This window comes from Perca fluviatilis, chromosome 8 (genome assembly GCF_010015445.1).
Source record: "Perca fluviatilis chromosome 8, GENO_Pfluv_1.0, whole genome shotgun sequence".
NCBI lineage: Eukaryota > Metazoa > Chordata > Actinopteri > Perciformes > Percidae > Perca > Perca fluviatilis.
In genome coordinates this window covers 39871711-39885582 of record NC_053119.1, presented here as the reverse complement: position 1 = coordinate 39885582, position 13872 = coordinate 39871711, and the positions used below count along the sequence as shown (strand labels likewise).

Sequence of the window (13872 nt, the reverse complement as noted above, 5' to 3'; positions counted from 1 at the left end):
CTTTTTCCATCTTCGTAACATTGCAAAAATTAGGAATATCCTGTCTCAAAACGATGCTGAAAAACTAGTCCATGCATTCGTTACTTCTAGACTAGATTACTGCAATTCCTTATTATCAGGTTGCCCAAATAAGTCCCTTAAGACTCTCCAGCTGATCCAGAATGCTGCAGCACGTGTTCTGACGAGAACTAAGAGAAGAGATCATATTTCTCCTGTATTAGCTTCTCTGCATTGGCTTCCTGTGAAATCTAGGATCGAATTTAAAATCCTCCTCCTGACTTACAAAGCTCTAAATGGTCAAGCACCATCATACCTAGAAGAGCTCTTAGTACCTTTGCAGCGTCCACCTAACCCGGCCCACCTGCTTCTCCTCGTAGTCATCAGTTTTATATACTGTATAATTAATAATATAGCGAGAGTAGAGGGAGGCAGGCCAGTACAGCCTAATCCGGTTGAGGAGAGTTCTAGCCCGACCAGGCACCTCTCTTTAACCTGCCTCTCTCTTACTTAGGCTATTATAATTCTAGACTGCCGGGGAGGCTGTTTCCTTCCTATGACACACTGAGCTGCTCTCTCATCTCTACTTGTTACTTTTGTATGCATCCTGTCCCAGAATTGCTTGTTACTAATCTAGCACTGGGGAGTTTACTCCCCGGAGTCCTTATGTTTCTTCTTGCGGCCGGGAATTGCAGAGAATCACGGCCGCATCCTGCTGCGTCCTGCTGCATCCGCCGCATCCACCCATGCTCTGCAGCGCCACATCACATCCCGCAACACCCTGCTGTGATGTTCCTATGCACAGAGTAGTCTGGATCCGGTATAGGGGACTGCAGTACTCAGTATGACACGACGTGCCCTGCTATGACATGAACTTCCACGATAACCTTCGAAGTCACTATGACCTTTAATGTGACTATTATCACCACTGTTCATCACACCCCCAACCGGCCCGTCAGACACCGCCTACCAAGAGTCTGGGTCTGCCGAGGTTTCTTCCTAAAAGGGAGTTTTTCCTAGCCACTGCTAATGCTTGCACTTGAGGGAATTACTGTAATTGTTGGGGTTTTGGAAATTATAGAGTGTGGTCTAGACCTCCTCTATCTGTAAAGTGTCTCGAGATAACTTTTGTTATGATTTGATACTATAAATAAAATTGAATTGAATTGTCTTACTTCTGTTCCGGTAGCGTCAAATCAGTGGGCGCGTTCAACATCTTGCAGCTGCACGGATCTGGCTAATTCTTACAATAAAAAAAAGCATCACATTTAGCCAGATCTGCACAACGCTGGAATAAGTTGAACGTGCACACTGATTTGAAGCTACTTAGAACAGAAGTAAGACGACGTATGTTGCCTTCAGAAAACCTCCTCGTTATAGCCCGGACATATGCCCACTGCAACGTTCTATAAAAGTATTTTATTTGTATAACAGTATTGCTCAAAACTCTGATTAACGTCATTTTTCTCCCATGTTGTTTTTACTCTGGATTATTCCTTTAATCTAAAAGGCACAGGAAATGGTGTCCCTTTCCAAAAAAACGTGTTAGAAAAGTAAATGAACTGACCACACCCCTACAACCCTTACCTTTCTATGGAGACAGCTGCATCCTTTGACCCCTAGTGTATGTGTATGTGTGCGCATGTGCACGTCCAGACCCTTACCGTGTGTGTTTGTAGGTGTGTGTATGGAAGTGTGTGTGTGTAATGTAAATTTGAATGTTTCAATACCTTTGAATAAACTCCAGAATACATGAGCCGTCGTCAGGATACTACAGATTAAAGTTGTAATAGCTTGCAAAAACAGCTGCTATCCCATTGATGAAGCTGTCGTCTGGTCCCATCACCACTTGTCCTTCAGTGGATAGCATCCAAGTCCTTGGCTTCATCAGGTCACCTAAAATGAACAGATATGGAAGTGGAATGTTGAATAAAGAAGAAAAGAATGTTTCTGATTTTGATATCCAGCAACACTGCCTTTAAACTGCAAACCCACTTGTTACTGATCTAACAAGAAAATCTACTGATCTAGTCTCTCAAACAGCTCAAGCTACAGAACATGCCTTGCTCTCACAATTGTACGCAGTCTCTAAGATTGGGTTTTCACAGACAATTTTTTAAGACAATGCCCTACCCCACCCCTGGAATCTCTAAAGCCATTGACTGTATACAACTACTACCACCACTTCTGGAATTGTTAAAAGATCAGAATTAGAAAGACATTCATTATTGAGAAAAATGTCAAGACAAGACATTGATCAGCAAGTTATTTAAAAATGTGTTTTTTGGTTCTTGCTGCTAGAAAATATTAATATGAAGTCCAGATATAAATATTACCTTGGATAATAAAGCAGGAGGTGCTCGGTAGCATCACTGTTCTCTGCACATCAGCGGCTGTGGCACACGGCTGTAAAATAAACCTTAACTGTAACATACATTTATGGTAGCAGATTCAAATACAAAAAGACATAAAAGACAGTCCACTGGTCTCCTGACAGAGGGTAATCAGAGAGAATGTTATGTATACTATCCATCTAGTGTAATCACCAACTGCTTAAAATTAACTGGCTAGCAGGAGCATGAAATAAGCTGAGCAAAAAAAAAAAAAAAAGCGCCAAAAAAAAGAAGAAAATCCAGCAGCACAAAAAAATTGAGGGAAAAATTAGGATTTTGGTAGAGGAGTAGATAATGTCTGATCAAACGAGGAAAAAGGACTGGTATCCGAAGTCAAATTATATTTAACGTAACAAGTACACTGAACGGACAAGGGGCAACCTGCTATTTCACCACAATGAGGGAGCCTGAGAACGTGGGGGAGGTCTGCTAGCTAGCTAACGTTATAGCTATAACGTTAGCTAGCTATATATAGCCCTCAGTTGCTCCAGTAGCGCGGTGAAGTTGGCTGGACGTTTGATATTCACTTGATATTCGATTTTAACTTCCTGTTCTGTTGTTAGGTTCTGTCTAAGGGGCCGTCTACAAATTACCGTTTTGGTAGATTGCAAAGAATTTTCTCAGACATATATTCACCAAAAATCAATGAAAGGGACTTTTCTCATTCCGATTGCTGTAGTAGCTGCCAATAGTAAGCCTTTACTTACTACAGGTCATATTTGTCTCATATGTCACATGATGGTGAAACAGTATGCAATTAAAAGTTTAAAATATTTACCAAAAATCAACCAAAAGACATTTTCTCATTCCGATTGCTGTAGTAGCTGCCAATAGTAAGCCTTTACTTACTACAGGTCATATTTGTCTCATACGTCACATGATGGTGAAACAGTATGCAATTAAAAGTTTAAAATATTCACCAAAAATCAACCAAAAGACATTTTCTCATTCCGATTGCTGTAGTAGCTGCCAATAGTAAGCCTTTACTTACTACAGGTCCTATATGTCTCATATGTCACATGATGGTGAAACACCATGTTTGTAAACAGCATCTATTTACAGGCCTTGTTCTTGCCTCCTCTATTTTGGTCAAAGGAATCAAAGTTAGAATTCTTGTTTCTAGAGGAACAAAATAAGTGTTACATATACATGTGCTTGGTGGGGGCAGGGTTTATTCTGAAGATTGTGATGCAGACAGAAACACACATGCACATGCAAATGCAGTTATCTCCTCAAATATATGGAATTATTCGAAGGTTTTGGCTTTAAGGTAAGGTAAAATACAACAATAGGTTACTGATGAATAGTGTAAACATGTCAAATTTTAAACATATTTTATTGAGTTTTTATGAAGTAAATGCTTGGTGTGCAGTGCATTGTAGGGAAGGGAAAACATGTTTTTTATCATGTGATACCTAAAGTTGTATTTGCAAGCATGTTAAAATGCAAAAACAGTTTAGGACTATTACTTTATTGTGTTTAGTGAGGCTGGCACTCATTTCACTGTGGGAAAATTTGATAATGTTGCAAGAAACTGGGGTATCGGGGGAGGGGAGCGCAGTAGGGACAGTAGAGCAGAGTGATTGATACATTGGAGGGGGAGAACATTAAAGTGCTCATATTCTGCTCATTTTCAGGTTCATAATAGTATTTTGAGGTTGTAGCAGAATAGGTTTATGTAGTTTAATTTTCAGAAAACACCATATATTTGTTGTAGTGGACATTGCTGCAGCTCCTCTTTTCACCCTGTGTGTTGAGCTTTCAGTTTTAGCTACAGAGTGAGACATCTCAATTCTGTACAATCTTTGTTGGGAGTTGCACATGCTCAGTAAGTACTGCTAGCTTGTCAGTTGCAGAGTATGAGGGCGTGCCATGCTAGCAGCTAGGCGAGCATTATAACGTGTGTTTCAAAGTGACGCACATTTGTCTCTGAAGTAAAGGCTGGACTACAATAGAGCTGTTTGGAGCAGTTTGTGAACAGTGTTTTCTGTTGGAGATGGTAAGGCCCTTTGGGGGGGACTTTGGGCTTTTTCACTTTGTAAACCTATAGCGTGGACAAAAAGATATATAACACAATAAAGGAAAGGGGAAAAGCCAAAAAGCACAATATGAGCACTTTAAGGTGGTCTGGTATATTAAGGTGGGCTTAAATATTGGGTGAGCTACATTTAATTGTGGTCAAATTATATCAAAATTTACAGCGGTTTGAGATGGGGGGTTTAGGTCTATGTGCTTCATTCAAGAGCTTGACAAAAGACAGGATGATAGAACACTAACTTATCATGTTTAATTACTTTAATATATTATATATTACTTTATAATTATTATAGTGAGACAAAGTCTAGGCCTAGTTTTATGTTTGCAATAACAAAGAATAAATTAATCACTAACAAAGCAACTTTTGTGGTAAAAAAAAAAACATCACAGACAGAACCACCTTCAAGAGCATTTTACTGGTGTCTATCTATAAAAAAGACTGTTTGTGTCTTTGAGTATTACGTTTTCATCAACTATTACATTTTAAATTGTCCTTTGAATTTGTTTAGGAAAATGCCAAAACTGAGAAAGGGAAAGAGAGGATCCCAGAAAGATTTATGGGAGGAAGCAGGAGGACTGGAGGCTGTTGTGAGGGAATTTTCAAAAGTTAACTTGAGAAGTGCCACTTACAGTTCAGATCTATGGTCAGAATTGTCCATTTCACTTTTTGGAATTAAAAACTATTCAAAAAACATTAGTTGTGGGTAATATGGAGCAGCAACAGGAGGGGTATGAGACAAATATGACCTGTAGTAAGTAAAGGCTTACTATTGGCAGCTACTACAGCAATCGGAATGAGAAAAGTCCCTTTCATTGATTTTTGGTGAATAATTTAAACTTTTAATTGCATACTGTTTCACCATCATGTGACATATGAGACAAATATGACCTGTAGTAAGTAAAGGCTTACTATTGGCAGCTACTACAGCAATCGGAATGAGAAAAGTCCCTTTCATTGATTTTTGGTGAATATATGTCTGAGAAAATTCTTTGCAATCTACCAAAACGGTAATTTGTAGACGGCCCCTTAGACAGAACCTAACAACAGAACAGGAAGTTAAAATCGAATATCAAGTGAATATCAAACGTCCAGCCAACTTCACCGCGCTTGCGTGAATTACAATGTACCCTATCCTTCTCTATTACCGTCTTTTACTTCTTGAATTTATGCCTTTAACTTGACGTACCTTGTATCTGGTATCTTCTGCCTTGTCCCTCCTCGTCTGCCACAAAATCTAGTGAGTTTGGCTTCTGACATAGACAGTATAGGCTTCTGACCATTGCTTCTGACCGCAAAATTGCCCCACAATGCAGTGCGTTTCAAGTGCAATTCAAATTTCACAATAAGATGCTGTACTTTTATAGAGAACATGCAGTCTTACATTAATTTCACAGTAAAAGTCTTAATACAATATTTTATTGTGAAATAATACTGTTAAATATTGTGAAGTGGTAATAATGTAATTTATTGTGAAATATTACAGTTATATCTTGTGAAATCCTGGAAATATTTTACAGCTCATATAACTCAAAGCAAAGAGGAGTAGCCATAATAATTAAATCTCATGTAGGTTTTGAGATAGAAGATTGTTTTACAGATAAAGAAGGGAGATATGTCTTAGTGGTTGGTAAAATAGAAGGAATGGATTTTTCTCTTCTAAATATTTATTATCCACCTGATATTGGTCCTGAACTTATGATACAATTGATAGATTTATTAGTTACAAAGACAAAGGGAGTTGTGATAATGGCAGGGGATTTAAACTTGGTGATGAAATCAAAATTAGATTCATCAAGCACTAAGCTACACAGAGCAGAGAAAAATGCCATTGTATTGAGGAAAGCATGTTTAGAAATGGGGCTCATAGATATATGTAGAGAGTTACATCCAGATAAAAAAGAATATACTTCCTACTCTGGGAGACATTCAGTTTATAACAGGCTTGATTATTTTTTTTATGTATAAAAATAATGTAACATTAGTTAAAACATGTAATATTAGTTCAATAAACATATCAGATCATGCAGCCATCTCCCTGATAATAACATTATGTCTAGCAAGGGCAAGTCCCTGTGGAGATTAAACAACTCACTTCTCGGAGTTTATAGAAAAAATTAAAACAGAATTAAAAGTTTATTTGGAAATAAATGATACAGAAGAAATAGACCCAATTACATTATGGGAAGAAGCCAAAGCTGTAATGAGAGGACATATCATTTCATATTCTTCAGCCAGGATAAAGGCAAGACGAGCACAACAGAAACAGTTAATGGAGGACATAAAAGCAATAGAGAATAAACATAGTAAGACAAATAGTAACAAAGACAAGTTAGAACTAAAGGAAAAACGAATAAAATTAGAAAAAATACGTATATTTGAGATTGAAAAGCTAATGAGGTTTACAAAGCAAGAAAGTTATGATAGCGGGTCAAAGTCCTTAAAAATACTGGCTTACAAACTCAAGAATCAAATGAAGAAAGTACATATAACAAAATTAAAGACGGAACAAGCTGAAATAATAACTGATAAGGATCAGATTGCGGAAGAATTTGCTATTATGAAAAACTGTATAGGACAGAGGTAAGCGTAGATAGAGAAGATATTCAGGCTTATTTGAGAAATCTTGAGCTACCAAAAGTAACACAACAAAATAATGCAATGTTAACAAAACCAATAACAATACAAGAGGTATACAAGCAAATACAGGGATTGAAAAATGGAAAATCTCCAGGTGATGACGGTTTTACAAATTAATTTTATAAAGTTTTTAATGATCAAGTAAGTCCTTTATTGGTTAGAGCATATAGGTACGCACTGGATACAAGAAAATGGGCGCAAACATGGGCATCATCTATAGTAATACTTATACATAAAGAAGGGAAAGATGCCACAAAATGTGCATCATATAGACCTATATCATTACTTAATACAGATCATAAAATAATATCAGCAATATTAGCTAATAGGTTAAAAAAGGTAATGATAGATATAATTACTCCTGATCAATGCGGTGTTATTCCAGGAAGGGTTTTGGCAGATAATATCAGAAGAACATTGGATATAATTGATTATGCACAAAAAAAGAATAAAGATCTTCTTTTGAGGACATTGGATGCTGAAAAAGCCTTTGATTTAGTTAGCTATCCTTTTATGTTTGAGGCAATAAAGAGTTTTGGTATGAATGAAATATTTTGCCAATGGCTGCAAGCACTTTATAGTAAACCGATTTCAATAGTTAAAACAAATGGTACTCTGTCAAGGAGATTTGCTATTCAAAGAGGAACAAGACAAGGAGATCCTCTCTCACCACTCCTCTTCGCAATGTATATTGAGGTGCTGGCAATAGCCATAAGACAAAACACAGATATTAAAGGGATAAACATAGGGAAAGAAATACATAAATTAGAGTTATATGCAGATGATATAATGATTTACTTAACATCACCTGATCTTTCAATGCAACACTTAATGCATGTGATTGATCAATATAGCACAGTTTCAGGATAATAAATGAAAATAAATGTGAATCTATAACTATTGGAATACAGATGAAACAATCTTTCAAAAATTGTTATAAATTTAAATGGGACACAGAGCTTGTAAAATATTTAGGTATTTACATAGGTACAAATTTGGAAGATTTATATAAAAACAATTATTATACTCTAGAAAGAAAGATAAGACAGGATTTAAACAAGTGGAAATTAATACCAGACGGGATATATAGTAGAGTGGAGACAGTCAAAATGATGGTACTCCCACAAATTCTCTTCCTATTTCAAGCATTACCACTTAGGCTACCAGAAACGTATTTTAATACATGGAATAAAATGATTTCAAATTATATTTGGAATAATAGAAAACACAGAGTTAAATTTAAACTATTAACTCAACAGAAAGAGGGAGGAGGTTTAGGTGCTCCAAATATACAAAATTATTACTATGCAACACAAATTTTAACAATAATGAAGTGGATGAAATGTGATACAGAGGTTAAATGGATAAACATAGAGAGAGAGTTAACAGCAGGGTTAATTGGAACATTGCCCTTTTTAAGAAAAAAGACACAAAAACAACAACCACAAGTATTTTGCATTGAGAATACCATAATGAATTGGAGGCAACTGTGCAAACGATTAAAAATACAAAGTGAGAATGTTCAACTTCGAGAAATGATTCATGACCCAGATTTTATACCTAATAGAACAGATAGGATCCTACAAGGGTGGGCTAGTAAGGGATTAATTTCATATTCACAATGTTTTACTAAAAATACAATGGACACATATGAATGGTTTCTAGATATGGCTTAGAGCAAAAACACTTTTTTAAATATTTACAGGTAAGGAGTTACATTAAACAATATTCAGAAGAGAAAATGGGAAATTAATTACTACAATATTTGGCAGAAAATAGAAATAAAGGCACAGGAAAACTTTCAGATGTTTATAAAATATTGCAAAAACTAACAAACGTGGAGAGTAAAGCAAAAGAAAAATGGGAAAAAGAATTATCCATAAATATTTCAGGCGAGGCTTGGAGAGACTCCTTAAAAGATAATTTTAAAATAACTCAGTCAAAACATTGGAGAGAATTTGCCTGGAAAATAAGTCAGAGATTTTTATTACACCTCATATCATGGGAAAAATGTCTCCAGCAGCAGGAGCTGGTTGCTGGAGAGAATGCGGGGAAAATAAAGCAAATCATACGCATATATTCTTTACATGTCCAGTAATAAAGAGCTTTTGGGAAGTGGTAGAAAAGGCCATGAAAGAAATTATAGATATTAAAGAATCCCTGACGTTAGAAAATTGTTTAGGTATTAACATACAATGTAAGATAAAAGCGAAGGATCGAAATATTTTTAATATGCTACGTCTTACTGCACTGAAACAACTGACAAGGACCTGGAAACAACCAAATCACCAGAATTATATATATGGTATAACACAATAGAACAAGTATTAGAAATGGAAAAGCTCACTTTCATAGCTAGTAATAGCTTAGAAAAGTGGAAGAAAATATATCCCAAAAACATATTAGATAAAATAACGAAGTATTTCAATGGCTTGATATAGGTTGTAGTGCATCCACATGCACACACACGCACACGCATACACATACACACATACACACATACATATACAAGAGCATACACAAGCACACACGCACGTACACAGATTCACATAACGTCTTTTTTTTTTAAATATATTGTTTTTTTTTGTTTTTTTTTCTAGTTTTGTTTCTTTTTTTATGGGTTTCTTTTTGTGTTATTAAATAATATAAGACTGTAAAAAATTGAAGTGCAAAAGGAAAAAAATATGTAACATGTGATTGGATATGAAAAGCACTATAAAGTAATAAAAAAAAAAAAGAACATGACAATGAGTTCACTGTACTAAAATGGCCCCCACAGTCACCAGATCTCAGCCCAATAGAACATCTTTGGGATGTGGTGGAACGGGAGCTTCGTGCCCTGGATGTGCATCCCCCAAATCTCCATCAACTGCAAGATACTATCCTCTCAATATGGGCCAACATTTCTAAAGAATGCTTCCAGCACCTTGTTGAATCAATGCCACCAAGAACTAAGGCAGTTCTGAAGGCGAAAGGGGGTCAAACACGATATTAGTAGGGTGTTCCTAATAATCCTTTAGGGGAGTATGTATATATATATATATTATTTTTTTATTTGTTATATAAAACTCAACATTTGGATTCACTATGAAATGAATAGCCGTTCATAAAAACACGTCAGCTGTCGGTGGCCTTCTCCTCCTCCCTGGCTCCTACATTTCCTTTGTCATTTATTCATGTATTTACATACATAAAAAAACGAAATGCTGTTTCCCAAAGTGCAACTGTGCATAATGGTGCACATATTATTGTGGTCTATACACTGAACATTACAGTACAGTACATGTAATATATAATTCTGATTATACTTCTGAATTCAGGACTTCAACTCGCTGCACAGCCTTTTAACAGTCAGCTAGAGCTACTTTTACTTAAGTAAAATAAAGTCAATACTGAATACCACTGATCAATTATATGTACTATACTGTTTCTCACATGGGGGTATGTGTACCCCTAGGGGTACTTAGGAGTACTGCAGGGGGTACGTGAGTTTTTTGTGGTTACAAAATGCTGATTTAAAAATATGTCATGCATAATTCATAAAATAATTATACTATAATAATGAATTTGGGATGGATTCTAAACATTTTAAATGTTTATTTAAATGTTTTTCAGTTACAAGGCTGTTGTACCAGACCATTTTTTGTCTACTAAAAATGTGACGTTTTTGTCGCCTTCTTTGGACCTATTCTTGCCTTCCCTCCTTCCTTCCTTCTACTGTCTTTTTTACAAGTTTGTTGCTTTTTTTGAAGTTTTTGTCTCTTTTTTCGAAGATTGTTGCTTTTTGATGTTTTTGTCTTATTTTCAACCTATTCTTGCCTTATGTCCTTCCTTCTTATTACTGTCTTTTTCCAAGTTTTTGTCTTTTTTTCGAGTTTTTTGTCTGTTTTTTTATTTTGTTGCCTTTTTTCATCAGCATGTATTATTCCTCTTCATGTAAACTTTTTTTTCTACCAAAACTGATTTGGGCAGGTCAGGCGGTACTTGGCTTAAAAACACAATTCAATGGGGGAACATTATTGACAAAAGTTTGAGAGCCTCTGGCATAGAGTATATAAGGCCTTATGCCAGGAGGTGAGTGGATTAAACTTTAAACCGGTGTTGTGTCTGGCCAATACAAAGTGCCTAGATTAGCAGCGTGACCTGCGGATGAACCACTGAAAGCCACCTGCACAACAAAAATAATGTTCCGTCTAGTTTAGTTTAATTTATTTGTTTCACAGAACATAAAAAACTAATTCTGTTAAATGTTTGCGTCTGCAGATTCTGTTTCAATTTCAGTTATTACCACAATCAGAAGGAAATCTGCAACCCAACAGCACACACACACTGAGCCCTTCTCTGTATAGGGAACAGGTATTTATTGGTAAGAGGTTGACAGGTGCACAGATAGGTGCATGAACACGGGTCAGAAGTGCAGAAACAACTGGCGTCTGGTCTGATCAGCTGCAGAAAGATGGAGGCGAGGGAGAGGCCTGGAGGGAGAGGGGCCGGCTGATCTGCATCGTCATCTGGGCCGGAATGAGTCTCTGTTCTCCCTCTTCTTCCTCCTCCTTCTCCTCCTCTTCTACTCCTTCTTCTTGTAGTCCTCCAGGTGAGCCAGGATCCAGCCGGAGGGACCCAAGATGGCCACGAACAGGGCAGTCATGGCTATTGCCTGCTCCTGAGGGACACACAGACACAAAGAGATCACTGAGCAGCATGTGAGAATACTTTCAGGGGTTTCCCTGCCATTTTAAGTCTTAGGTGCAGCACCCAAGCCGTTTTTGTCAGCACCTAAGCTGAATGAATGTGAAATGCGCCAAAACGTCCCAAAAATGACGAAAACTAAAAAAAACATGTACCAAGACCTCACAAAGACTCCAAAACTAAAGGAAGGGATTGATTAAACACATTCTTCTATCTGTGTGGGACAACCCCTCCACTGGTTCTTTACTAGACTTGTGTCCCAATTTGGTCATAAGAGAAGAAGGTTGCTGTTATCGTTGGCAGGAAACACAACAACAACAAAAATACTTTTTTGATTCGGTAGTCTGTCCAAAAACAACACCCTGCCCATCTATTTTCAGGACTCGAAAAAAGTCTGAGTACAAGCAGCAACTCAAGCATTCTGGTTTTCTAATGAAAGATGAAAAATGATTCAGTCAGCACAGTCACCATTTGCAGCATTTCTCTGGCTGTTCTTAATCTAATTCATTTTTATTGATATTGTGTCAACTCCTAACAGAAGTTATCTCAGGACTCTTTACAGGTAGATCTAACTTGCTCCTGGTTTGTTATTGAGTCATTACCAAAGTGGGTCAAACTTTGAGCTAAATGGAACCGAACATTTAATGTAAGTGAATATATATGAGTCATTCCCTAAAAAACAGTACGATTTGGACATTGACATTTTTTTTTTTACCAAAATGTATTACTTTTCTGAACAACCCCACAACATTAAGGGCATATTTAACTTCCACAAAAACATATTTTCCCAGCTTCAGGCCTTAAATCCCTATTCTAATTGGTCATTATTTTATGATATTGGGAACCATTAGTCTTCAAACCGTTATGGACACTAATGAAGCACTCTGAATATAATTATAAAATGTGTTAGTAATGAAATCAACATCTTCTATTATAAGAAACATTACCTGTTAAAATAAAAGCACAGAAAGATGTTTATGTGAATAGCAAAATAGATTTTCTAATTTGAGTTCTCATATCCCAGTAGCCTATAGGCCTACTTTCATTGAAGGCCATGGGGGACGTGACATGACAAAATAGAGGGTGTCAACTGAAAAAAAACAAGAACCTTTCTGTTATAAGAGAAAATGTAGGCTATTTAATGTGATTTTACAGTGGGACAGTTCAACTGGTATAAAAAGCTGCGGTGGTTAATGCGTCTCTGTATGTCTGACCGTGATCCACATCAAGGTCAGTCACTTGGCACCTGCTCAACACACAGCTACACCTCACACACACTTTACACTCCAACTTACACACACTAGGCTACACACTCCGATCCCAAACCCTGGTGCTGACTAATTAACACGGTGGAAGAATAGCCCAGTTGGGCATATATATTCTGCTCTAGGATATGTGATATATAGCCTATGTCGACATTTCGGAATCAATAGTCTCCATATTGCGGGGCTATTTATGTCTCAGCCGAGATGTGTACGTGTTAGATTTAGGCGGAATAATGGCGAGATACTGACGCACATGTCGAAAGAGTTAAACATTCAAATTCGTTTGATAAAATAAAGTTCGTTCATAAGCATGACGCGCGGACAAATAGTTATGCTAATGCATTATATATGCTCATATAAGTATGAGTGAAGCATGAACATGTAAAGTTTGACGCAGTTAGGGGAAAGTGGACTCTGAGCTGTCACATCAGGCCGAGATGCGCTGCTGCGACGCGGAACCGCACCTTACCGCTTAATTGTTGCTTAATCAAGCTAATAACGCCTTATTCAAGCTAATACCGCCTTAATAAAGCTAATACCGCCTGATACATAGGCTACAGCCTGTTGCCGGGGTATATGTTGCCCTGCCGCCGTCATGTTAGGACAGTAGAGTGAACGTGAACTCACCCCCGCAGAGATATGGTGCTTGGCAGGTTTGGCCGACACATTGGCCACGGGGACCAGCTGAGTCCTGAGCGCGCTCCTGAACAGCCGGGACACGGTGGGCAGAGACATGGCGACGGAATCGGAGAGGACAGGACAACTCCACAGGCAGCTCTACCTGACTTTCTGTTTTTCTCTATGTGCCAGGCGCAGGGTGTGCGTGCGTGCGTGCGTGCGTGTGTGTGTGTGT

The 13872-nt window shown here is 37.4% G+C and overlaps 1 protein-coding gene and 1 long non-coding RNA gene across 2 annotated transcripts; both read right to left on the bottom strand.

The window, feature by feature from the left end:
* Positions 1-1757: 1757 nt before the first annotated feature.
* Positions 1758-5720, bottom strand: LOC120564773. Its single transcript, XR_005640143.1, has 3 exons — positions 5615-5720; positions 2334-2403; positions 1758-1893 (listed from the first exon to the last, which is right to left on the bottom strand). It is a non-coding gene; the product is annotated as an uncharacterized LOC120564773 (long non-coding RNA).
* A 5685-nt stretch (positions 5721-11405) lies between these two features.
* LOC120563436 (cytochrome c oxidase subunit 8B, mitochondrial) lies at positions 11406-13872 on the bottom strand. Its single transcript, XM_039807593.1, has 2 exons — positions 13647-13872; positions 11406-11728 (listed from the first exon to the last, which is right to left on the bottom strand). Exons 1-2 carry the CDS (start codon positions 13752-13754, stop codon positions 11633-11635), a joined length of 204 nt encoding a protein of 67 aa, XP_039663527.1. The 5' UTR covers positions 13755-13872; the 3' UTR covers positions 11406-11632.